This window comes from Chlorocebus sabaeus, chromosome 22, assembly GCF_047675955.1.
Source record: "Chlorocebus sabaeus isolate Y175 chromosome 22, mChlSab1.0.hap1, whole genome shotgun sequence".
NCBI classification, from domain to species: domain Eukaryota; kingdom Metazoa; phylum Chordata; class Mammalia; order Primates; family Cercopithecidae; genus Chlorocebus; species Chlorocebus sabaeus.
The window spans coordinates 20,246,624-20,273,733 of record NC_132925.1 but is presented as its reverse complement, the minus strand read 5'-3'; the positions used below and the strand labels follow the sequence as shown (position 1 = coordinate 20,273,733).

At 44.6% G+C, this 27,110-nt stretch overlaps 1 protein-coding gene across 2 annotated transcripts; it reads right to left on the bottom strand.

The window, feature by feature from the left end:
• Positions 1 to 1,056: 1,056 nt before the first annotated feature.
• NIT2 (nitrilase family member 2) lies at positions 1,057 to 20,988 on the bottom strand. Of its 2 annotated transcripts, XM_007986057.3 has the most exons (10): positions 20,817 to 20,988; positions 17,381 to 17,499; positions 16,642 to 16,762; positions 15,413 to 15,501; positions 9,083 to 9,176; positions 8,506 to 8,580; positions 5,966 to 6,044; positions 3,865 to 3,963; positions 1,583 to 1,638; positions 1,057 to 1,233 (listed from the first exon to the last, which is right to left on the bottom strand). In XM_007986057.3, the coding sequence occupies exons 1-10, from the start codon at positions 20,971 to 20,973 to the stop codon at positions 1,142 to 1,144; spliced, it is 981 nt and encodes a 326-aa protein (XP_007984248.1). In that variant the 5' UTR covers positions 20,974 to 20,988; the 3' UTR covers positions 1,057 to 1,141. The 2 variants fall into 2 exon arrangements, with proteins under 2 accessions (XP_007984248.1, XP_007984249.1); XM_007986058.2 differs by lacking the exon at positions 8,506 to 8,580.
• Between the last annotated feature and the right edge of the window lie 6,122 nt (positions 20,989 to 27,110).

Below are 27,110 nucleotides of genomic sequence, written 5' to 3'. Positions count from 1 at the left end.
GAGGTGGAGCTTGCAGTGAGCTGAGATCCGGCCACTGCACTCCAGCCTGGGCGACAGAGCGAGACTCCGTCTCAAAAAAAAAAAAAAAAAAAGTCTTTTGTCTTTCTCTTGTTCTCAGTACACAGTGTTGTTTTCCAGAAGTGTGTGTGTGTGTGTATATATATATATTTCCATATATTTATATATATATAGAGAGAGAGACAGAGAGAGACAGAGAGAGAGTCAGTCTCTGGCTGACCTCAAACTTGTGGACTCAAGGGATCCTCCTGCCTCAGCCTCCAATGTAGCTAGGACTACAGGCACATGCTACTGCGCCTGGCTCAGTCCCTAATTTTTGACCACAAAAGGATTCTCAAACCAGACTGTCTAAGAACTACTAGGTTCAGTGATTATCTGTGGAGCTAGAAAGTGTTACTGGGGAAAAAGAAAAAAGAAAAATAATGGAACTTTCAGACACTCAACGCTATCAAAAAAATCTTTTGCAGAGATTCATACTAAATTGCCTTCACTAATGGCACCACTGCCATTCTCCCATGGGGCTCTTTGTTGACCCAGTCCTTCCTCCAAGACCCGGAGGGCCTGGGGTTGGATGAGCAGCTCCTTTTTAAATTTGAAGAGCCCAAAGGCTGGTAAGAGGTGTGGGGCTGCCAACTTCTCTGGCAAACACCAAAGATGTATCACCTTGCGTCCTATAGCTACTCATGAACCAAAAATGGAACTTCACGGTACTGCTTGGAAAAGAATAGCACCAGACCCCGTTTGCTAGATGATGAAGATTCCAACTCCAGCAATGGGATAAGAGGTTCATGACATAAATATATTTATATTAGGTGACTCAATCACCAGGATACCAAGATCTGATACTTTCACAAACTGCTTGGAGGCAACTTAAGTACGGAAGAAGCTTCAGAACCAGCCCAGGTTTCTGCTCTCGGGCTCCAGGCTACATCCTTCTTAACGATTTAATGTGGTGTGGAAAATGTCAGCATAATGAGGCTTTGTCATCTCAATAGAGAACCTAGGAAGGACAAGGCTGAATTTAAAAACAAAAACAAAAACCTTCATGAAAGAATTTAATAGGGAGTTGATTATGCTGTAGAATCATATCTTCCTGTTCTGTGACACATTAGAAACATAAACTTTAGGGCTTTTTCATCTCCACAGCATAGAGGTCTGATCGCTTCTGTCTAAAAACGGGCATTTGCTGGCGTATTTCAGCCAGCTTCTTCAGGTCTGCAAAAAACAGGAAAGTACACTATTAATAATTTGCAACTCCTCACTAACCAAGGGAATTTCTTCCCCACACTGTATAAACCACCAGAGTCTTAGCAAGTAACTTAGTAACATAGGTCTTATCTAGGTGCACAGATGGCCTGGCATCCTTTCAAACCAAACCAAGAAAACTCAAGCTGATATACTCCCCAGGGCTTGGCCAGAGAACCAGACCCTAGAATATTCTCAGAGATCAATGAGGAGGGGCATAAAGGAACCCCTACAAATGACAGGGACTTCCCAGCTATGGAGTCTGGCCTCAGAACAACGGGGACATCAGAGACCTAAACCATATCTGGGAAAATCTTACCTATGTCTGAATACACGATGGCTTCTTCTGTGCCAGCTTTGGCTAGGACCTCCCCCCTGAAAAAGATGCAGAAGAGAATGAGTGGATTCACTGATGTCTGGTGATACTCAAGGTCTGTTTTATCCTCCCAAGCTCACAGGCCAAAGGGAAAAGCATGAGATTGAAAACAAGAAGGTAGTGGTACAGATTTCTGTCCTATCATTTAGATAACTCTGTGACTTTATGGCAAGGTATTTTAAATCTCCATTTCCTAATCTATAAAGTGGAAATAAGCTCTGTGAGGGCTTAGTGATAAAATTGTGGATCATGTTTCATAAATTGCAAACCACTAGGAGATGGTGGTTATCTGATGGTTATAAAGATCTGGGAATAGAGCTACCTACAACCAACAGGAAGCTCCATCTCATGCCTTCATGAGTGCAATTCAGTGGACCCCTCTACAAGGGCAGTCCAGACCTGTCTTCATACCTGCCTGGGCTGCTACCCTACGTGAGCGTGATGAAGCTGGGCCTAGGCAGGGCCCCAGATCTGCTGGGGTCTGTGCCCTGGTGGCTGTGATGCCTGAACCCCTGTGTTAATGGGCTTCAGTTCAGATTTGAGGGAAAAGAGTTCAACCTCTGAAGACTGGGTAGAAGTGGTGTGGGGGATGAGGATCACCTCGCACTAGCAGGAGCCCTGCACTAGGGAACAGCCACCCTCCTTCATAAATCCAGGGTAAGGCTGACCTGTAAAACTATCTCCAGGAAGGGTGCGGTGGCTCATGCCTATAACCCCAGCACTTTGGGAAGCCAAGGTGGGTGGATCACTTGAGGTCAGGAGTTCGAGACCAGCCTGGCCAACAAAGCAAGACTCCATCAGTACTAAAAATACAAAAATTAGCTGGGCATGGTGGTGTGCACCTGTAATCCCAGCTACTCGGAGGCTGAGGCAGAAGAACGGCTCGAACCCGGGAGGCAGAGGTTGCAGCAGTGAGCTGAGATTGCACCACTGCGCTCCAGCCTGGGCGACAGAGTGAAACTCCATCTCAAAACAAAAGAAAGAAAGAAAGAAAGAAACTGGCTTCAGTGCTTAGTCTCTTGGCCCAGAGAAAGGGTTCAAACCCTTATCTAGAGAAACGAAGCTTCTCCAAAATAATCTGACATAACAACTGATTCTGTTTACCAGATAGCCACAAACAGACTTTTGGCACGAATGAGCTACAAGCACCACCATTTATGACATGTAACTGAATTATTTTCTGATTCTTCCCCATTTGCCCTGGCCTTCAAAGATCTCTGGACAGTGGAACTTGATGCAAGTTCAAGAAAATTTTCAAGGCAACTTAAGTCCTTCAGTGTCCCTCCTCAAGCCTAATATGCAGGAGGCCAACTGGAATCTCACACAAGTCATACTTCCAAGGCCTCCCCACCACACACATTGAGCTGAGCCCTACCTATAAAGGCAGAAGAGAGAAGCCCTCAGAAACCCCACAGCAATATTTAACTCTTCTCAGTCTTGTTACTAGTATACTCATCCTGAAATGCAGACAGACATACCAGTGTGTGTGCGTGCTTTCGAACAGAGAACTAGTGTGGAACACATCCAAGTTCTGAAGGCAGATGTCCTGGATTCAAACATTATTTCTAGCCACTTCATCTCTGTAATTCTACCATTTATAAACTGGGCTTAATAAGAACAAGTTCCCGGGAGTTCAAGTTGAGACCATGTGTGTGAAGGTACGATGTAAACTGTACAAACGTAGACCGTAAGGAACGCGTATGAGCGTATATCTGTACCCGTGTCTGGGCAGGCTTACGTGCTGGCTCCACTGTGGAATCAAATGCTTCACCCTTTTGTAGGGGAGAGGGTCATAGTTTCACTTACTGAACCCATCCTTACTGCTCCTCTGGCCATTATACTGGGAGCAAAGTCCTCCCCCTGTAACTCATTCCTACCCTGGGACTAGCCAGCCAACTTAAATTTTAACCAAAAATGTCAGTCTCCTCCTACAACCTGCCTGTCACTGCTGCCTCGTTTCCCCATGGGATCCAAGTATGACCGACAATGGAGGTCACCAGAAGCTCAGGAGAGGGCTGAGGCCAAGTGCTTGATCGTGAGAGCAGGGTGATTCCCTTCCACATGGTTTTCAAGTGGAAGCTCCTCACAGACAGAATGCTGGCAGGATATGTGGGGAAATGGGAGTGAGAGGTGGGCGCCTGGCTGCTCAGGAACCGGAACACCCATCTGCCAACGAGCCACCTCTGAAGCTCCGATTGAGCCTGTTCTCACTTAGCCTCACTCACCAAGGGTTCACCACGGTGCTGTGTCCCCAGGCAACATAGGAGGCTTTGTCATCCCGGGCAGGAGAGGCTGTGGCCACATACACCTGATTATCAACAGCCCTGTAGTCAACAGACAGGGAAGAGGTAAATCATACATTATAAATCTGACATTTTTCTAACCCAAGTAGATAGATCCTTCTTTTAACAAATAGGACAGTTCAGGCTAACTCAGATGTAGAAGGAAACCAGAGCCATGGAACCTTCTCTTTAAAAAGTTACCTTACTGCATAAGCCAGTGGTTCTCAATAAGGAGCAATGTTGTCCACCAAATTTGACAATGTCTGGAGATCTTCCTGACTGTCATGACTAAGGAGATGCTACTGACATCGAGTAGGTAGAGACCAGGGATGCTGCAAACATCCTACCGTGCGCAGGATAGCCCCCAAAGAATTACACACCTAAATGTCAACAGTGCCGCTGCTGAGATACCTGCCGTAAGCTAACATAAGAGAAGAGCTGCTCTGGTTAAAGCAAGTCAAGGTGGCTGGAGAGAACGGGAGTGGCCTCATGAGACCAATACACCTTGCAGGCCGCATGGTGCTTCCGTGCCCATGGTGGCAGTCCCACCACCTCAAATAGAACAAAAATGGCAGCTCACAGTCCAGGTACATCAAACCACCTCACCTGGGAGACCTCTAGACTTCATGGACCCATGTTGGGTCATGTCAGTATCCCAGAAACTTTTCTTTCTTTTGACAAAACTGTACCTTCATTAATACTCATGGCATCTTATACCCCTACCCCCATCTTCCACCATGCAACCAGCTAAAACCTCTTTCCTTTCCATTACAAATTACCACCATCTCTAGAAGTGAGAATAGCGGCTGCCTCTAGGCAGAGGCAGGAGTATTGACTAGAAAGGGGCAGAAAAGGGAGCATCCTCGGGGGCTGGAAATGTTCTGTATGTTCATCTTGGTGGCAGGTGAACACACAAAACTTTACCAACCTATATGCTTAAAATTAATACACTTTTTTGTATTACTTCAACTTTTAAAAATTCTAAAAACCATTCTCTCTGAGCAGCATTTCATGGGCTCTAGAGCACTTTACAGACAGACACACTCACACACACAGTCACACTCATTTTCCCTTCCATCTTATGTCCACCTATGCTATGTGCCCTTTACCACCTCTCAGCCTTAGAAGACTAAGGAAAGGCACCTGTGACCTGCCAAAGATGCTTGTGCAAAGCCCTGGAGTTACAGCTTAGAAGAACAAGAGCTTCTAGTGAGTTTCTTGGCACAGTACTGTCAGGACTAGTAGGATGGTGTGAAGGAGGGGGTAGGATAAGCATCCTGATCTGAATGGCATAGAATCAGCTGGGTACAGACCACAGATCTCTCCCTAGGTCAAGCTAAACTAATCCCTGCCTTTTCATGGGCTGCTGGGGCTCTGAAGACATAAGCTCCGTGTGTTTCAATTTCTCTGTAAAAGTTGCTGGAACTGACTTAAGAGGGAACAATCCACATCTAATCACAGAAAAATGAAATCACTACCCATCTAACACACTGAATATTGAAATGCCAAAACCACAGTTCCGGCAGGGCTTGGGATTCATGCCTGTAATCCCAGCACTTTGAGAGGCTGAGCCAGGAAGATCACTTGAGGCCAGGTGACTGAGACCAGCTTGGTCAACAGAGTGAGGCTCTATCTCTACAAAAAATAAAAAATTAGCGAGGCATGGTGGCGCATGCTTGTAGTCCCAGCTACTCAGGAGGCTGAGGCAGGAGGATCTCTTGAGCCCAGGATTTCAAGGCTGTCATGAGCTATGATTATATTATAGCACTGCACTCCAGCCTGGGCAACGGTAAGACCCCGTCTCTTAAAAAAAAAAAGGACAGTTTCCAAAATCCATGAGGTTGGTACTGTGGCTTCTGAGGAGAAAGTGCCCAGCAGTAGAAGTCCTCCCTACAGCTTCATCCTTTCCAACTGCATTTGGATACAAGGGCATCCTGAGTCAGGGACAGAATCCACATCAGGAAGGCTGGTACGTCCACCCAACCGGAAATCTTTCTACAAAGAGGACGTACCGAGAGGCTTGAATATATGGTTCCTTTCTTACCGGCTTCGCTGAAGCAACTCCCAGTGGGCTGGTCCAGTGGTCAGATTAAAAGCTCCTGGATATACCAACAGCTGGCAGCCTTGCGGAGAGAAAAGCCAAAGGACAGTGGATGCAGTGAGCACCCAGCACCACCAGTCCTCCCCACTGTTCCTTAGCCAGCAGGGACTGAACTCAAACTTTCCCAAACACAAGAAGATGTCAGCCAAGTCAGACAGTGTCAGCAGCAATTAAGATATGGCTCTGAATTCCTTTAAAAGTCACACACATATGGACACACAAGAAAAGTGGTACTGATGACCAAAATCACATGTGACCTTGAGACAGAAATAATACAGGATGGTTGCAAGAGAACAGAAAATTCTAGGCAGCAGTTTCATATGACTAGCAAAAAGCAACTGTTGAAATAGCTGTATAAGCTAGGGGCTAAGACCCTGAGAAACCAGGGCTAAGACCCAGTGGACTCAATATGGTGCTGGATTTGACCTAGGTTTCACCTAGGACCTCACTATCCTCATTATAAGCTCATTAACATACTAAACCACACACCCACCAGTGCCATGATAGTTTCTGGAACACCCGTATTTGGTGAAAAAATGAGTGGCACCACAATTCCAAAAAATCTCCACCTTTTTCTAGGAAGCTTCATGAATATTTCATCCCTTGGTAAAGAAACCCATAAAGGTGGTGGGTGCAGTGGCTCACGCCTGTAATCCCAGTGCTTTGGGACGCTGAGGCAGGTAAATCACCTGAGGTCAGCAGTTCAAGACCAGCCTGGCCAACATGATGAAAATACAAAAATAATACTAAAAATACAAAAAATTAGCCCGGCGTGGTGGCGAGCACCTGTAATCCCAGCTACTGGGGAGGCTGAGGCAGGAGATTGCTTGAATCTGTGAAGCAGAAGTAGTAGTGAGCCAAGATCGCACCACTGCACTCCAGTCTGGGCAAAAGATTGAGACTCTGTCTCAAAAAAAAAAGGGGGGGAACCCATAAAGGTAGATGGCCCAAACCTCCTGTGCACGACTCTCTTGAGTACATACACACTCCCTTTCTTGAGTGTGTACTTTTCACTTTGCAATAAATCTCCATACTTTCACTATTTTCTGACTCATCCTTGAATTCCTTCTTGCAATAGTGTCAACAGCATGGACATGGCTGGGGTCAAGGTCCTACTGGTGTTTGGGGGCCTCCCCTAGCCCACTGGTATCAACTTCACTTTTAAAAAAGTACAGAAAGCCTGGGCAACATAGAGAGACCCCATCTCTACAAAAAATTTAAAAATTAGCCAGGTGTGGTGGCATGTGCCTGGAGTCCCAGCTACTTGGGAGGCTGAGGTGGGAGGATCATTTCAGCCAAGGAGACCAAGGCTTCAGTGAGCCAGGATCACGCCTGCACTCTAGCCTGGGTGACAGTGAGACCCTGCTTCAAAACAAACAAACAAAAATAAGGTAGAGAACTGTCATTCACATTTCTCTCAGCTCTGGCTGGGCGCAGTGGCTCATGCCTGTAATCCCAGCACTCTGGGAGGCCGAGGCGGGTATACACCTGAAGTCAGGAGTTCGAGACCAGTCTGGCCTCGAAATTATGGCCAGGCGCGTGCATCACCTGGGAGGCGGAGGTTGCAGTCAGTCGAGATCACACCATTGTACTCCAGCCTGGGTGACAAGAGCTAAACTCTGTCTCCCAAAAAAAAACAAAAACAAAACAGAAACAAAAAAACAAATTTCTCTCAGCTCCATATGTCAGCTCCACATGGCCGATGACCACTTTTTGTAGTTCTTTTCAACTGAAATTAGGGGCAGAGTAGTTGCCCTAATGCTTATTGATATATGGCTCAACAGAGACTACTGACCCCAGAGCCCATGCACCTCCCGCTTCTGAGCAGGCAGTCAAACCGTTTCCACCCGCTTCACTTGGTTAAGTGACAGTCTATTTGGAAGTAGCTTAAGCAGTCTAGTAAGGACGCTGGTATTTGTTGAGTACCACACGAGGGGCTTTATGGGTTCTCTCTTCTTAATCCTCATATCATTCCTGTGACTAAACTGAGAACCACACTGCTCTAGAGGTTAAATCATTTCAGCAAAGCACTGTGCCAATTAAAGGGAAGAGTTGGAACTAGAACCCACATCTTTTGAACTGCCTCTTCCCAGATACTGGCACATTTCTCCTCGTCTGGACCGAAATATCACAGACTACATTTCCACTCTACCCAGTGTCTAGGGGTACTGAGTGGTGAAATCCACTTCATTTCTACTGGGCTTCAAGTGACTCTCTGAACACAGTAACAAGAAGGACTCAAGGGTAGACCAGACCTTTATGAGCATAGCTCCTACCTTACATGATGTGTTTAATTACAATCCCTGAAAAACCCTGTTATCCACATGCAGCAGAAGTCTGGGAAGCCTCATGGGGGTGAAAGGGCTGGTGATGGAGAGATGAAAGAGCCCTCTCCCAGCTTTTAGTGACTAAGGATCCCACATAGACCAGCCTAGAACCAAGCCTCCAAGCACCCACGTAACACAGCGGCTGCAGTGCCTCACCTCTCTGTGCGTAGATTTGTGCGAGCTCTGCAAACCGCATGTCGTAGCAGATGCCCAGACCCACTCTGCAGTAAGCTGTTTCCAAACAGAAAACGCACACGTGGAAAGTTAACTCCCTACAGCGTGGTGTGGCAGAGGAGCCCCTCCATGACTTAATGATCACAAAACACTGACAGGGATAAATTAACACAGGACCTGAGGGCAGAGACCATGGACGAGCTCATTCCTACTTGGACTTCATCTCATAAAGACATCATTCACACCAGCAGAGTAAAGATGAGAAATGCATTCTAACTGAAGGCTTATTATCTAGATGGGAGGTACTCAACCATGGCCTAATAGGTATACTCTGGAAGCCATAATAGGAGGCTACAATCAGATCAAAGGGCAAAATCGTGTCAAATCCTTAGTTCTCAAATAAGCCCGAACTTTCTAGATCTGTGATAATTCTCTGCCTTTCTCACTTACGGTCTTTTAGTTAGGTTATGTGAAGAAACTGGAGAGAGACAAAAAAGAAATAAATACCTGATTGTCTTCTACTGAGACTGCTAAAGAGGCAAACTTATCTGGTACATACGAGTATCAAATGTGGAGAAACTATCACCCGGACTCAACGTTTCAGATTCTTGAAATGTAATTTTTCCAGGAACATCAATGTCAAACAGATGGATCTGCATCACAAATAATGGATTTGATTACCTCTTTTCCAGCACGTACAATGGAATGGCAGTAACGACAATATCTTTCCCTGGGCGGATATAGAAGGTGCTCTAAGATCAACTATGCGAAGAGTACCCCCAAACTGCTCATAATCCACCCCACAAACTGACTGACACCTTATCAAAATGAATTCTACCACAGGGAACTGGAAAAATGATGCTGTACCTTTTATAACCCCTATTTTATATGTGGTATGCAAATCAACCTCTAGGTTTCTCACGGCAGGTAACTAATGTGTTGCTTTTTGAAAATATAAATGCTAGGCCGGGCGCGGTGGCTCAAGCCTGTAATCCCAGCACTTTGGGAGGCCGAGACGGGCGGATCACGAGGTCAGCAGATCAAGACCATCCTGGCTAACACGGTGAAACCCCCGTCTCTACTAAAAATACAAAAAATTAGCTGGGCGCGGTGGCGGGTGCCTCTAGTCCCAGCTACTTGGGAGACTGAGGCAGGAGAATGGCGTGAACCCAGGAGGCGGAGCTTGCAGTGAGCCAAGATCGCGCCACTACACTCCAGCCTGGGCGACACAGCAAGACTCCGTCTCAAAAAAAAAAAAAAAAAAAAAATATATATATATATATATATATATGCTAAATAAAGACTTCACAGAGTCAGGCTGGACATGGTGGCTCACGCCTGTAATCCCAGCACTTTGGGAGGCCAAGGTGGGTGGATCACCTGAGGTCAGGGGTTTGAGACCAGCCTGGCCAATGTGATGAAACCTTGTCTCTACTAAAAATAGAAGAAAAGTTAGCCGGGGGTGATGGTGCATGTCCATAGTCCCAGCTACTCAGGAGGCTGAGGCAGGAGAATTGCTCAAACTTGGGAGGTGGAGGTTGCAGTGAGCCGAGATCGCGCCATTGCACTTCAGCCTGGGTGGCAGAGCAAGACTCTGTCTCAAAAAAAAAGACTTATCAGAATCAAACTGACAAATTGACAGGAGAGGTGGAAAGTGGGTGGGCATTTAAAAATAGGTAAAAATTCTGCAAACCAAATTCAGCAAAAGAATAATGCATCACTTCCAAATTGGATTTATTCAAAGAAAACAACTGCTGTTTAAGATTAGAAAATCAATCGATATTACTAAAGTAACAAAATAAAGAAGAAAAAATCACATGATCATCTCAAAAGATGTATGAGCATTTGGTAAACTTCTACAGCCATTCCCGATTTAAAAAACAAAATAGAGGCCAGGCACAGTGGCTCATGCCTATAATCGCAGCACTTTGGGAGGCCGAGACAGGCGGATCACGAGGTCAGGAGATCGAGACCATCCTGGCTAACATGGTGAAACCCCGTCTCTACTAAAAATACAAAAATTAGCCGGGCGTGGTGCCGGGCGCCTGTAGTCCCAGCTACTTGAGAGGCTGAGGCAGGAGAACGGCATGAACCCGGGAGGCAGAGCTTGCAGTGAGCCGAGATGGCGCCACTGCACTCCAGTCTGGGCGACAGAGCTAGACTCCGTCTCAAAAAAAAAAAAAGAAAGAAAGAAAGAAAAACTTCTAGGAAGGGAACTTTATTAATCTGATAAAGACTATCTACAAAAACACCTAAACAAATATCATACTTGATGATGAAATACTGAAAACTCTCCCACTGAGATTGGGAACAAGACAAGGACATCTGCTTGGTACAGGTACCAGAGAGTCTAAACAGAGCAAGAAAGAAAAGAAAAGAAGTAAAAACTGTAACAACTGAAAATAAAAAATGAAATCTGTCATTATTTTCAGATGATATAATTATGTACCTAGAAATTTAAAAAAATCTACAGACAAATTATTAGAATTAATGAGTGAGTTTAGCAAGGTTGCTGTAAGTTTTTTTCATTAAAATTTTTTTTTTGAGACAGAGTCGTGCTCTGGCACCCAGGCTGGAGTGCAGTGGTGTGATGTTGGCTCACTGCAGGCTTGTCCTCCCAGGCTCAAGCAATCCTCCCACCTCAGCCTCCTGAGTAGCTGGGACTACAGGCATACACCACCCCCACCCCAGCTAATTTCTTTTGTATTTTTTGTAGAGAAGGGGTTTTGCCATGTTACCCAGGCTGGTCTCCAACTCCTGAACTCAAGCTATCTGCTTGCCCCTACCTCGCAAAGTTCTGGGATTACAGCCAGGAGCCACCATGCCTCACCACAAAGTCAATATTTTAAAAACTTGCTCTACTTGTATATATTAGCAAGAAACAGAAAATGGCCTGGGCGTGGTGGCTCATGCCTGTAATCCCAGTGCTTTGGGAGGCCAAGGCAGGCAGATCACCTGAGGTCAGGAGTTCAAGACCAGCCTGGACAACATGGTGAAACCCTGTCTCTACTAAAAGTACAGAAATTTTCCAGACATGGTGGTGTGTGCCTATAATCCTAGCCACTTGGGAAGCTGAAAGAAGAGAACGGCTTGAACCAGGGAGGTGGAGGTTGCAGTGAGCCGAGATCACACCACTGTACTCCAGCCTAAGGGAGAGAGCAAGACTCCATCTCAAAAAAAACAAAACAACAACAACAACAACAAAAACAGAAAATGAAAAAGCATCTAAAAACACCAATGAGGAATAAATTTCACAAATGTTATACAAAATTATACCCAAAACACTATAAAAATGGAGAGAAAGTAAAGAAAGCATAATAAATGTCAGGATATATACCACATTCATGGGATGGAAAACTTAATACTAAAAAGATATACTTCAAAGAGTTGGGTTAATAGCCCAGTGCTGGCTGTCCTTCCAGCAGGTGCACAGTAGCTCCTATCAGACCAGCTCTCTTGTAGTTAACTCTGAACTCTGGACAAAATAAAGACACGACTACTTAAAGCACTGAAGAATGACCAAAACAAAGCAGGCAAAACCTGAAGAGAAGAACACAAACATGTAGAAGCAGGGAACAGCCCTGGGTGAACTTCCCGGTTCTATTTACCGCTGTTACCCCGAAGCAAGGTCTTAGTTGCTGTGAAAAGTGGTGGTGAAAATTACCCATAATCACACTGGCTTGAAGAACCAGAGCTGGAAACCAAGGGGGGAAATCCTGAAATGGAGAAAGCAAAGAATCGAGAGCCCTAAATTCTACATATAAAATCTTTCTAAAATCTCTGGCTGATCACCGAGTTAAACAGAAGTGGGGCAGAACAACCAGATAGAACAGAGCAGCTAAAGTTGCTGCCCACGTTACAAAGAAGATACGAGTTTGGTGTTTGAGTGCGACCAAGTTAACCATCAGTGAAAACAAAATATTCAACACTTTTTGGAAGACTATAATAGAATCTTGAATCTCTACAACATATAATCCACTATACAATCTTAAATTAGTAGATACTCAAACTGCAAAGAAAAGGCAATCAAATGAACACAGATCCTGCCATGACCCAGATGTTACAATTTTGTTGTTGTTGTTTGTTTAGACATGAGTTTATTTACATCAAAGGCCTTTTAAAGGCATAAGAGTCTCATTCTGTGGCACACAGATGTGATAATTATCAGACTTTAAAGCAGCTATAGAAACTGACTAAGCTCAAGAGTGTAAAGAAAAATATGCTTTTAATGAACCAACAGAAAATATAGAGTACTAAAAACTATAAAAAAGAAACAAAAGGGTATTTCAGAACTGAAAATCTTAATATCTGAATTCTTTTAAATGTCACTGGGTTGGCTTACAGGAAATTGAACAAGACAGAAGAAATAGTGAATAAGTCTGAAAGATCAACAGAAATTAATCTGTAGAAGAGAAGGAAAAAGTATTGGAAAAACAAAAACAGAAAAACAGAGCCTGGTGACCTAAAAAAATATTTGAAAATATAATGTACATATACTGGAGCTCCATAAGAAAAAGGAACAGAAAAATATTTAACAAAATAGTGTCAAAAAAACTTCCCAAACACAGTGAAAGATTTAAGTTTACAGTTTCAAGAAGTACCAAGGAAGACAAAGACAAAGGAAACCACATCTAGGCATATCAAAGTCAAAATACTAAGAACTAAAGATTATGAAAACATCTTGAAAGGAGGAAGAGAAAAACAACAAATTATATCCCAGGAAACAATACAAATTACTACCCACTTCTCATCAGGGAAGGAAAAAAAAAAAAAAAAAAGACTAGATAACAACTACTAGTGGGAAAAAAAAAAGAAAACTATCAATCCAAAATTCTATTCCAGCAAAAATATCTTTCAAGAATGAAAACAATGTAAAGACACATTCGTAAAGAAAAACGAACAGAATTCCTAGCTAACAGATCCTCAGTACAAAAATTCTAAACGAGGGCCTTTGGTCTGAAGGATATACCAGATAGAAGAAGGATCTTCAGGAAGGAAAGAAAAACACCAGAAACAATAAATATTTGGATAAGCATAAAGATTGTTTTCTTCTTAATTTCTTTAAAATACATATGACTATTTAAATCAAGTATTACTGTTTTGTTGGATTTGTAACATATATACATGGACTATAAATGATAACTATAGCATAAAGAATAAGGGCAGGGGCAGTGGGGTAGAAAAATGGACTTATACCATTATAAGGTTCTTAAATTTCACATAAAGTGGTATCATATGAACTCTTAAGTAGCGTATGAAAAGTTAAGGATGCACATTATAATTCCCAGGGCAACAACTGGAAGAAAATAGAAAAAAAGCAAAGAGGAATAACTAAAAAAATAAATTAAAACAGAACTCTAAAAAATATTGAATGAATCCAAAATAATACAGAAAAGATGAACAGAGGGAAAAAAGTAAAATGTCTGTCTCCCTAAATTCAATCATATCAATAAGTGCATTAAATATAAATGGACTAACCACTTCAATTAAAAGACACACATTGTCAGAATAAAGAAAAAATTAAGATACAATTATATGCTGTTGACAAGAGAGCCACTTAAAATATGAAAACACATATAGCTTGAGAACAAAGAACTGGAAAAACCATGTACTAGCAAACAGTAGGCATAAGAAGCCTGAAGTGGTTACAGTGATAGCAGAGATAAAGCAGAATTTAAGACAAAAGGTATTACAAGAAAAAAAGAGAGACATTTCATAATGATAAAAGGGTCAACTCATCAAGAAGACTTAATGATACTAAATGTATATGCATTTTTTTTTTTTTTGAGATGGAGTCTCACTCTGTCTTGCCCAGGCTGGAGTACAGTGGTACAATCTTGGCTCACTGCAGCCTCCACCTCCCAGGTTCAAGCGAGTCTCCTATCTCAGCTTCCCAAGTAGGTGGGACTATAGCTGTGAGCCACCACACCCAGCCAATTTTGTATTTTTTTTTTTAATCTTTTTTTTTTTTGAGACGGAGTCTTGCTCTGTCGCCCAGGCTGGAGTGCAGTGGCTGGATCTCAGCTCACTGCAAGCTCCACCTCCCGGGTTTACGCCATTCTCCTGCCTCAGCCTCCCGAGTAGCTGGGACTACAGGCGTCTGCTACCACACCCAGCTAATTTTTTCTATTTTTAGCAGAGACGGGGTTTCACCATGCTGGCCAGGCTGGTCTTGAACTCCTGACCCCAGGTGATCCACCCACTTCGACCTCCCAAAGTGCTGGGATTACAGGCATGGGCCACTGCACCTGGCCATGTATATGCATTTAATACTAAAAAGATGGCAACTCTTCCCAAAGTGTTCTCTATATACTCAATGAAATACTAATAAAAATTACTATAGGTTGGCCGGGCACGGTGGCTCATGCCTGTAATCCCAGCACTTTGGGAGGCCGAGGCAGGCAGATCACTTTGGGAGGCCGAGGCAGGAGATCAAGACCATTCTGGCTAACATGGTGAAACCACGTCTCTACTGAAAATACAAAAAATTAGCTGGGTGTGGTAGCAGACGCCTGTAGTCCCAGCTACTGGGAGGCTGAGGCAAGAGAATGATGTGAACTGAGGAGGCGGAGCTTGCAGTGAGCCAAGATTGCGCCACTGCACTACAGCCTGGGCCACAAAGCCAGACTCCGTCTAAAAATAAAACCAAAAAAACAACAACAAAAATTACTATAGGTTGTTCCTTTGCAGAAATTGACAGGCTGTGTCTAAAATTTATATAAAAATGCAGATGGCCGAGAATAACCACCTATGCCAATCAGTTAAAACCCTAATACATGTATGATATAATGAGAGGAACTAGGGGACTTCATAGCACATTCTTTTTTTTTCCCCACACATTGCTGCTGGCTTAAAGATAACAAATTGTTATGCCACACTTCCTACTTACCTTTCTGTACTTTGCTAGTAAAGTTCCATCAGGCCCGAACACAGCACAGGTGTTATATAATTTCCCAGCATCCTCTTCAGGGATAGAGCCTTTCATTGAGAGAAGAAATATACCATAAGAAAAAGAATAGAACAATTCTTTTGTGAGAAAGGGATAAAAGCCTGGTAACTTGGTTCCAAAAATAAAGAACCCATCTTTTACGGTTTATTTATTCATTTTGTTTTTAGAATAAGGCAACACCTCATTCTATAATACAGAATAAGTATTCCCTTCTATGGGTTATTTAATCATGGCTTTTTTTTTTTTGGTCCTTCTTGAATATGATTTTTCAGAGATAAACTGCAGAGTGCAGATGGGATATGATTAGGTTAGATGCCAAAGACAGGCTTAAAAAATAACCAGACTGTTCCTGAAATTCAGCCATGATCTTGAGCAACACTTAATCTCTAATATTAGGACAAAATGAATAATTTCCCATTGCTTCACTTGAATTCACCAGGTCCTGCAACAAAACTGTATCCCAAAAGATGAGAATCTAAAGCAGAAGCCTCTCCATCACTGAATGCAGTTTCATCTCCAGGCATCTTGCTTTGCCTTCATTTCTCATTCTTAATATATCATCGTACAGAAAACATTTTATTTGCTATATTTATAGAACTTTTTCTATGCTTATTTTTTATTTAAGCAAATAAAACCTTTAAACATTTATTCCAAAACCACAAAAATAAAGTTACCTTTATGTATGTGACCTCGATGGAAAAAATTTTTTTCTCAATCCTCTATTAGTATAATAAAAAACATGCCTGGCATGATGGCTCACGCCTGTAATCCTAGCACTTTGGAAGGCCAAGGTGGGCAGACTGTGTGAGCCTGGGAGTTCAAAACCAGCCTGGGCAACATGGTGAAACCCCGTCTTTACAAAAAAATACAAAAATCAGCCAGGCATGGTGGCACACACCTGCAGTCCCAGCTACTCAGGAGGCTAAGAGGTGGGAGAATCACTGGAGCCTGGTAGGGTGAGGCTGCAGTGAGCCACGATCACACCACTGCACTCCAGCATTGGTGACAAAGCAGGACCTCACCTCAAAAAAATAAATAAATAAATAAGAAGAAACTCTCTGCTTCAGCTTCCCAAGCTGAAGCTTCCCAAGTAGGGAATCCAGGTGCACGCCACCACACCTGGCTCATTCAGATGTTTAGGCCATTATACTTTGTGGGTATGAAGTTACCTCCAATGAGATATATGCTGCATTCCTTTGCTACTTCAGAAAGCTTCTGTGTGGATTCACCAGGAATTTTCTCGGCATATTCAGGAAAATATTTCGTTCCATATGGAGAATTAAAGCATTCCTAGAAAAATATTGGCAGAGAAAAAAAAAAAAAAGATCAAAACACCCATCCATTTTAAAGTTCTGCTGTAAGAGGCCATAGCTGCTGCTTCTAGCTCTGCTTTCAGTCGAAGGGTTGAAACACAGCTAATAAGAAAAACACTGACATCTCAAGGGTAAACAGCCTGTAGTCACAGGCAAGGCTACAAAGCTAGCCTAGTGGGTTAGAAGAGACAAGTCACATGGGCTCTCCCAGAGTTCATTTAAAAAAAAAAAATGTTGGAGGCTCAGTGCTAAAACAAACACGTTCTGGTCCTATAAAGACTTAATTATATAAGGAACAAAGTGTCCAAGCACTGAGTATTTCAGTTTTCCGTATGTCCCTCGAAATACTAGGATTTTGGCTGCTTCATCTGAACAAAGAGGAGGATCCAAAAGCTAAAGACCTATGACCGTGTTGGCACATCCTACCTTAGGGCAAAGACCCTTGCTAAGGTCATCCTCCAGTCAAACACAAAACAATCTATGGGCTCCAAGGGACACTGCTGGACCCCAGGATACAAGAGGACCACCAGAGCTAGCAAACACTGTTCTGCTGGGTCTACAGGGCCCAGAACAGGATGGCTGCTCCCATACTGACCGGCAGAGAAACTATTTTGGCTCCTTGCGTTGCTGCCTCCCGGATAAAGCTGCAAGCTCGAGTGACGTTATCTGATTTGACGGAAGAAATTTGAAGCTGGATGAGGGCCAGGCGGAAAGCTGAGGACAAAAACAAAAGAAAACAGCTGTCAGAAGCTTGAACTACTGGATTCAGACAGAGCCATGGTTCTCAAATGGAAGGCAATTATGTCCCCTGGGGAACATCCAACAAAGTCTGAAGATACCTTTGATGCCACAACTGATGAGGTATGAGTGGCATCTAATGAATAGAGACCAAGGATACTGCCAAACTTCCTACAATGCCTAGGACAACCCCCTCCAGAACAAAGAATTATTCTATCCAAAATGTCAATAGTGCTAAAGTCTATCTGGAGATACAGCAATATGCATGGGCAAAGTCCCATGCCAAGCACAAGAATCTAGAGTGAACCAGTTTCTTACTGTGCAGTGTAGGGAATGAAATGAGAATATGGCTTCAAGTAAAAAGACTGGGTTTGAATATGGTCCTGTCCCTTACTATTTGTTCTTGGACCTCTCGCCTATCTCCAATCCATATACTTAGCACGTCCCAGCACAGAAACTGCAATTCTTTGGAAGTTGCTCACGTACTTCCCATGGGCAGCCCAGCTCGTGGGAAGGGAAGATGTCTGTCTCAGTTTCCCCACTACTGGCTGGGTCACAGCACATTGATCCCGCTGCCGGCAGAGGGAAATCCTGACAGCCCGTGAGCTGCACACATGCCTACTCACAGGACAGGGGTCCCAGGCACCTGTAAAAGTCTGCACTTACCCCATAAACATTCCTGTGTCCAAGAGAACATGACATTAAACAGCAAATAACACCATGAGAGGTTGAGAGAGATACTGCAGGAGGAAAAGCTAACAGCACTTTTCCTTGCTCTCTGAACAAGGGGATTGGGCCCCACAAATGATGTAGCCAGCCCTGACAAGGTCTGTGCTCAGCCCTGGAGCAAGGAGGCTGGCGGCTCTTCCAAGCTTATTCCTTCCTGGAGGTGGTAGCTAGACATCTATTTGCTTTTCTTCTGTTTTTCAGAGTTCCCTTTTAGCTTTTATGAAAATCACTTTCCATGAGCTAATATTTTTAACTTTGAGGCAGGGTCTTGTTCTGTCGCCTAGGCTGGAGTGCAGTGGCACAAACATGGTTCACTGCAGCCTCCACCTCCTGGGTTCAGGCAATCCTCTTGTCTCAGCCTCTTATGTAGCTGGGACCACAGGTATGCACCACCATGCCTGGCTAATTTTAAAATTTTTTTGTAGAGACAGGATCTCACTTTGTTGTCCAGGCTAGTCTCGAACTCCTGGGCTCAAGCAATCCTCCTGCCTCAGCCTCTCAAACTGCTGGGATTACAAGCATGAGCCACCACGCCTGGCCAAATAATCATTTGTAATATAAAATTTCTGCCGGGTGTGGTGGCTCACACCTGTAATCCCAGCACTTTGGGAGGCCAAGGCAGGTGGATCACCTGAGGTCAGGAGTTTCAGACCAGCCTGGCCAACACAGTGAAACCCTGTCTCTATTAAAAGTACAAAAATTAGCTGGGTGTGGTGGCAGGCACCTGTAATCCCAGCTACTCAGGAGACTGAGGCAGGAGAATCACTTGAACCTGGGAGGTGGAGGTTGTGGTGAGCCAAGATCGCGCCACTGCACTCCAGCCTGGACGACAGTTAGACTCAGTGTCTAAAATAAATACATACATACATACATACATACATAAATTTCCTTGTTCGAGTTATTAGTGTTGTCTCCACGTTCTGCCTGGACCCTGATGGATACATAGTTCCTACTCAGGGTCTGGTGGGACGCCGCAGTAAAGGATCCAAAGCACATCATAACCTCTGAAGCTCTGCGAAACTTCAGGAATTATTAGTAACGGCCTGCCCAAACTCCCCATCCCACCTCTGCTCCAGTCTGAAAATCCTACCATTAGAGAGCTCTCTCTTTGGGTGTTTCCTGTAACAATGCAAATGTCTCCAGAAGAGGCACCCATGATAAACCTGGCCTCTGATGAAGGCCTGTTTGGCTCAGGGTTAACTAAAAGGAAAACTCAGATGTCCCATTCCTCCATCTATCCTAACTATAGTGAGAAGCACTAAATTTAACCCTGAAGGCAGCCTGCTACATAGTTACAGAATCTGAAGGGATACAAAGGAAACTAAAACAGGAACTAACAGCTGGGCTTATTCTGGGGCAAACAGATATTTTGAGCTGTTACCAGAACAGCAGACAAATCCACTAAATGTCTCTCCTCCATTTCCCGGGGTTAAGCCATCCTCCCTCCTCAGCTTCCCAAGAAGCTGGGACTACAGGGGCGAGCCACCACGCCGGGCTAATTTTGTATTTATTTTTAGTACAGACAGGTGTCGCCGTGTTGCCCAGGCTGGTCTCTAACTCTGACTCCTGAGCTCAAGCGATCCTCGTGCCTCAGCCTCCCAAAGTGTTACTATTACAGGCGTGAGCCACGTGCCCGGCCATGTCTCTTCTTCTGAGGGTGGGAAAGATAAAGCTCGCCATGGCTAGGCTGATGGCTTCCTCTCCCACACATCTCACCCACAAGGGCGGGGTCCTCAACCAAGCTTAGGACTGCCTGTCATTCTGCAAATGACCCACTCTACAGACGCGCTGCAGCAGGGAGACCCCGCCACCGGGCAGTTCCTCATGCTAAGGACGAGACGCCAGTCACTCCATGTCATCTGTAAAGTGGAGACACAGTGACTTTTAAGGCTGCCCTAATATTCATCATAATCTAACAACGAAGGCCCAACGAAGGGGAGGAAAAAAAGAATAAAACACTGTGAGCGAAGGAACCAACAAGGGAATAAAATTTAAAGCAATGTGCCAGGTCCTTCACACATAAACTTCTGTGAGGTATCATTAACATCATTTTACAGATAAAGAAACGGGGCTTGCAGGGAGAAAGCTGCACAAAGTCACTGAACAAAGTAAGTGACACAGCAAGAAACCAAGTCAAAATCTGGAGCTGGAAAGTGAGGGGGGAAAGGAAGAACCGCCTGGGCACCTTTGTGCAGGGGGAGCTGGAGGAGGTCACGCAACTTGAAAACACCCAAGGGAGTCGGATCCTACCACCGCGGCCCACACCGTGGAGAAATACACGTCCATCAGCCTCTCCCAAGCAGGACGCGGCGGGTGCCGGCGCGGCCCGGGCGGCCTGGTGCTTTCTGGGCCTCGCCCGCCACCCTGGAAGCCTGGAATCCCGGGAGTGCGCCCGGCCGCCCCGCCGCGCGATCCCGGACCCACGCGAACGCCCGCATCAGGGAAGGCCGCGCACGGCGGGGACGCGGGGCGGGGGACTGAGCCGGCCAAGCCACCGCCAGCGCTGCTCCAAAGCCTCCCCTCCGGCCCGAGCTCGAGCTGCAGCGCGCGGCCGCGCCACTTACTGGCCATGGCTCTCCCGACAAGCACCACCTGCGGCGCGTGCTGAGCGCTGCAGTCCGGGCGGACCTCGGCGACGCTACGGTGGGCGGGGCCCGCGTCAGAGGCCACGCCCCACCCCTCCTCCCGGGCCCGGCCCAGAGTAGAGGGGTCTGCGTTCATTCCAGTGCGCCTGGAACACCAGGACGGACCAACGAGAAGTGGTTAATTACCACAGTCCGGAAAAAGCATGCCTCGAAAGGCAAAGGGCAAAAGGGAACAGCCTAAGTCGAGGTGGTGTGCTGGTGAATGTTTAACAACCGAACTTTTCAGGGACGAAAGCCCTGATTTGTAGCGTTTGCTGATTCTCCGCAAAAGGACTTTTAGCTGGTTGAATCAACTCTGTGGCCAGGGTAACATCGTATGCTGATAGGCTTGAGCTATTTGAACAAGTCGCAGTGACGGGGATGGAATGACCCTGGTTGGTTTAGGCACGCGAGACGTCTGTAGGATCTGACTACAAGGCTGCTAGACCAACGGGAAGGATGCTGAGGGTTCAACGCGAGGCCCTCAACGAGTCATTCCTCGAATATATTGTCATCTCTTTGCTAATATTCTTTTTTGTTTTGTTTGTTTTAGACAGGGTCTCGCTCTGTCACCCAGTCAGGAGTGCAGTGCAGCAGTCTCGGCTCATTGCAGCCTCGACCTCCCGGGCTCAAGCGATCCTCCGTCCTCAGCCTCCCAAGTAGCTGGGACTACAGGCACATGCCACCGCGCCTGGCTATTTCTCTTTCTTTCTTTCTTTCTTTCTTTCTTTCTTTCTTTCTTTCTTTCTTTCTTTCTTTCTTTCTTTCTTTCTTTCTTTCTTTCTCTTTCTTTCTTTCTTTCCTTTCTTTTCTTTCTTTCTTTCTTTCTTTTTTAATTTTTTGCTTTTAATAGTGATGGGGTCTTGCTTTGTTGCCCAGGCTGGTCTCAAACTCCTGAGCTCAAGACCCTACTGCCTTAGCCTCCCGAAGTGCTGGGATTTACAGGCGTGAGCCTCTGGGATTATGGGCGTGAGCCGCTGAGCCCGGCCTATAGACTCTGATCTTTGCATTTTTATTTATTAGATTGGTTTTTAATTTTCGTGTTTTGTGGTTTTGTGCCTTGTCAAACTTGTGGAACAAAATTCCAAAACTTACCACCTTTTGGAATGCCCCAGAATAGTTTATACTGAAACAGATCCTGGTTTGTAAAAGAACACTATAAAAACATTTTGGGGGCAACTAGGGAGATTTAAATATGAACGAGATATTCAATGCTTTTATGAATTATTTTGTGCGCTGTATGTTGTGATTGTGCCAATGTCTTTATTCTTAGAAAATGAGGAAGTATTTAGGGATGAACTGTCGGAATGTTTGACTTGAAAATCGTCAGCAAAAAGAAAATACATAAGATAAAGCAGATATGGCAAAATGTTAATTATTAAATCTAGGAGGAGGATACAGCTGTTCATGGTACTAGATTTACTAGATTAAAACTTTGTAGAAGTTTAAAATTTTAAGCTTTCATAACAAAAAATTGGGGGGAAATACGTAGCAGTTATGGTCTTTCTGCAGCTTAAGAGACTATCTGGACTTGGCTTTGTAGCAGGAAGACCTTTAAAAACTTTTTAATTTCTGCTATGTTCATTAACCTATGAGGTTTCAGGGTCAACCTTTGGTCACGGACAACCTGTGAAAAAAAAATTCATCTAGACTTCCAAGTTTATTGGCATAATATTGTATCTAATAGTGGTCCTAAACCTGGCTGGATATGTTATTTGAAGTGCTTGTTCAACATGCAAATTATTTCATTTTTTTAAGAAATGGATTCTTACAATGTTGCCCAGGCTGGTCTCAAACTCCTGGGCTCAAGTGATCCTCCCACTTTGGCTTCCCAAAGTGCTGGCCTTATAGGCATGAGCCGTGGCATCCAGGTGGAGATGCCCAGTAGGCAACTGGACCAAAGCCTCAAGCTCAGAAGACGTCTGGGCCGGAAATTGACTTAGGAGTCCTCAGCAGTTTTAACTGAGAGGAAGCTCTGAATTTGGATGAGAACACACAAGCGGAGTGCGAAAGGCACGTGCAGAAGAAGGAGGGACTGTGGAGCCGGGGAAGGAGCCATTAGAGAAGGAGCAGGCTGAGTGCAGTGGCTCACGCCTATAATCCCAGCACTTCGCCTATAATCCCAGCACTTCGGGAGGCCGAGGCAGGTGGATCACGAGGTCAGGAGTTCGAGACCAGCCTGACCAGCATGGTGAAACCCCCGTCTCTACTAAAAATACAAAGATTAGCTGGGCGTGGTGGCACATGCCTGTAATCCCAGCTACTCAGGAGGCTGAGGCAGCAGAATCACTTGAACATGGGAGGTGGAGGTTGCAGTGAGCCGAGATCATGCCACTGCACTCCAGCCTGGGTGACAGAGCGAGACTCCATTTCAAAAAAAAAAAAGAGAGAAGCAGGACCAGGAGAAGGTCATCAAGACCAAAAGCCGATGGGTACTGTCCCTCTGTCACATGCAGGGAAACTGCTGACTTGGGCACTATGGGTGTTCTGGGCACTAGGGGTGTTCCGGGCACTAGGGGTGTTCCTAGAGAAGGAAAAGCTAAATGAAAGTGTGTTTTTTACACCTTTCTTTAGAACTTTCTGGGCATAATGGAAAAGCTAGTCACTGGGTTCTGGTTCTGGTTCTGGCTCTGACACTGGGATGTTAATACCTAGGGCAAATCACCTCACCCTCAGGACCTTTTCCTCACCTATATGTAAAAGGATTTAGAGGTAATGGAAGAAGAATCTGGCTGAAGGGTGAAGTTTGTGCAACCCTACCCGCCACCACTCCCCTCACTGTCCCTTCTCTGCAGCAGCTCTGCCTTGTCTCCATGTTCCTGTTCATCTGACATATGAAAATAGGTCAAAAAACAAAACTACCGGGCCAAATGGATCTTGAAAGCCCAGCTAAAAATCTGGTGTGCCTTTTCAGTCTCTATTCTCATTTCTACCCATGTCTCACAGGCTTAATGACCATTTCCAGGGTGTTACTAGTCAGATTTTAATTTTTACTCCAGAGGACCTATTTCAACATCTCCAGCTGCCACCATCTCTATTTACATGTGTTAACATCAGTTCAAACTCAACTATGTGAAGCTAAGTGTATCACCTCCAAGAGCTTCTCCACCCAGCACTTACAGGCACTGCAATTTATGCCCAGTTTTCTAATTCTCCCTGCTTTCCAACCCTCCAAGAAAATCTAAGTCACTTCAGTGACTTTCGAGTCTTTCATTCCCCACCTCTGGCAAGGGACAGGGCTCTTCTTACTCTCCTGAAATGTCCCTGATTCCTCCTTTCACCACCACCATCCACAGGTAGGCCTTGCTCACCTTGGGGAGACTGCTACAGGTACTTCCTAACTGGTCTCTCCTTTCCGTCAGCATTCCTCCAGCTGCCGCTTCATAGCATGAGTTGAGACTGTGGGAACGTAAGCTCAGTTTTTGGGGGAGAGGTGGATATGTGTTCCAGGAAAACTCTCCGTGTTTTTCCTCTGCTCTTACATCACCATCACAGCAATCATCAACACGGAAGAATTCTGTGACCAAATGTGAGGGGGTTCCTCCCTACCACCAAGCAGTGGACACCAGCTGGGTATCCTCCTCCTCAATTCCAACACTGTCTACCTGAGGAAGACACACCAGACACCAGCCATATGTCTTGGACTCCAGAACTTCTGACAACCACTTTCAAGTTGGGGTTGCTATGACCCCATCTCTGGGTTTGAATGATTTGCTGGAGCAGCTCACGGAACTCACGGAAACATGTTTCCTGGTTTATTATAAAGGATGTTGCAAAGGCTACAGATGAAGAGGTGTAGGGCGAGGTATGGGAGGAGGGGCACAAAGCCTCCAGGCCCTCCTGGGCACACCACCCTCCAGAACCTCCACGTGGTCAGCTATCCAGAAGCTCTCCAACCCCAGTTCTCTTGGGCTTCTATGGGAACTTCATGTCATCAGCATTCTTTCCTCCAAGGGATAGCGCTGGAGCTCTCAGGAGAGTTTTAAGACCCAGCATCTGCAAGATTCGAGTCCTGCCTTGGGGCAGGTGAAAAGAAGAGCAGGAGAGGTGGAGAGATTCTGTTTCCTGGGGCCTGCCCCTGAGGCCTAACACACCTGGCATTCTAACAAAAGACTTAACAAGGCTATAGGAGTCAGGGACTGCGCTTGAAAACGTGTGTATGTATGTGTGTGTATACCTCGTAACACCACAATATGCAAATGCTAACAGCAGTCAGAAATTAGGGGCTGAAAATCAGAACTGCAGTCATTTGCAGAGAATAAGAGAAGAAATCTATGAGTAGATGCAATCCGAGAAGGAAAGAGTATGATACTACAGAAAGCAAAGGATCAAACTTGGGAATTATCATATTGAGTTAGAACTGTGTACAGCGAGGAGTCAAAGAGTGTGTATGCATCTAAATATACACATACATGCATAGATACATAGAACTTTTAAATTTCTGATGCAGTTCTCTGCAAATCAGGAGACCTGAGTTCAAAACAGTGCTGACACACCATGTGACTTTGGACAACTTGCTTAATGTTGGGAAACCAACTTAATATTCCCACGTGGGTTAGACAGGTACCTGTGCAGTAAAGCTGGCAACCTGAAGAGAAAAGCAAGTACTGAGGCAGCCACTAGCTCTGGCCTACTGTTTCCAGGACAGCAAACAGCAAACAGGTGGCACAGTAGAGCAGTTATGACCATGAACTCTTCCGCGTGGATGTAAGTCTTCATTTCCCCAGGGTAAATACCTAGGAGAGGGATTGCTGGGTTGTATAGTAAACGTATGTTTCTTTGTAAGAAATTGCCAAACTGTTGTCTAGAGTGTCTGTAACACTTTGTACACCCACCAGCAATGTATGAATGTTCTAGTTGCTCCATATCCTCACCAGCACTCGGTATTGTCATTTTTTGTTTTTAATTTTAGCCAATCTAACTGATGTGTAGTAGCAGCTCCTTGTGGTTTTGATTTACTTTTCCCCAACAGCTAATGATGATCTTTTCACATGCCTATTTGCCACCCATGTTTCTCTGAAGAAATGCTTCTTTTCCCCATTGTTTTGTTTTCTTATTGTTGTAGTGAAAATTTTTATATATTCTGAACACAAATCCTTTGTTGGTATGTTTTGCAAGTACAGTATTTTCCCTCAGTATGTAGCTTGTCTTTCCCTTCTATTAAGTGTCTTTTGCAGAGCAAAAATTTTAAATTTATTTTTAATTAATTTCTTTTTTGAGATGGAGTCTCGCTCTGTCACCCAGGCTGGAGTGCAGTGGTGCGATCTCGGCTCACTGCCACCTCTGCCTCCCGGAGTCAAGCAATTCTCTTACCTCAGCCTCCCGAGTAGTTGGGATTACAGGCGCACACCCCCAAACTCGACTAATTTTTGTATTTTTAGTAGAGAGGGGGTTTCACCATGCAGGTCAGGCTGGTCTCTAACTCCTGACCTCGTGATCTGCCCGCCTCAGCCTCCCAAAGTGCTGGGATTATAGACGTGATTCATTCTTATGGATTGTGCTTTTCATATGTCTAACAACTATGGCCTCACCCAAAATCATGAAAATTTTCTCCTGTTTTCTATTAGTTTTATAGGTTTACATTGCACATTTAGCTGCATGATCCATTGAGTTAATTTTTGTATAAGGTTTGAGATATAAAGGGTGAGGTTAATTTCTTTGTATATGGGTATCTAGTTGTTCCAACACCATATGTTGAAAAGACTACCCTTTCTCAATTGAATTGCCTTTGAAACTTTGCTCAAAACAACTGCCCATTATTTGTGGGGGTCTTTTTTTTTTTCATTTTATTTATTTCCATAGGTTATTGGTGAACAGGTGGTCTTTGGTGACATGAGTAAATTCTTTAGTGGTGATTTGTGAAATTTTGGTACACCCATCACCTGAGCAGTACATTCTGCACCCAATTTGTAGTATTTTATCCCTCACCCCCTTCCCACTCTTTCCTCCTGAGTCCCCACATTCCATTGTCTCATTCTTATGCCTTTGCATCCTCATAGCTTAGCTCCCACTTATGAGCGAGAATGTATGATGTTTGGTTTTCCATTCCTGAGTTACTTCACTTAGAATAATAGTCTCCAATATTATCCAGGTCTCTGTGAATGCCATTCATTAATTCCTTTTTATGACTGAATAGTATTCCATCATATATATACATATATATATCTCCACTTGTTGATTGATGGGCATTTGAGCTTGTTCCATATTTTTGCAATTGCAAATTGTGCTGCTATA

Coding starts and splice junctions, on each gene's coding strand:
- NIT2 (XM_007986057.3), bottom strand. CDS start 20,973: ATGAACGCAGACCCCTCTACTCTGGGCCGGGCCCGGGAGGAGGGGTGG. Junction 17,500..20,816: donor TGTCGGGAGAGCCATGGCCA/GTAAGTGGCGCG, acceptor TTTTGTCCTCAG/CTTTCCGCCTGGCCCTCATC. Junction 6,045..8,505: donor ACAAATCTACGCACAGAGAG/GTGAGGCACTGC, acceptor TCTCTCCGCAAG/GCTGCCAGCTGTTGGTATAT.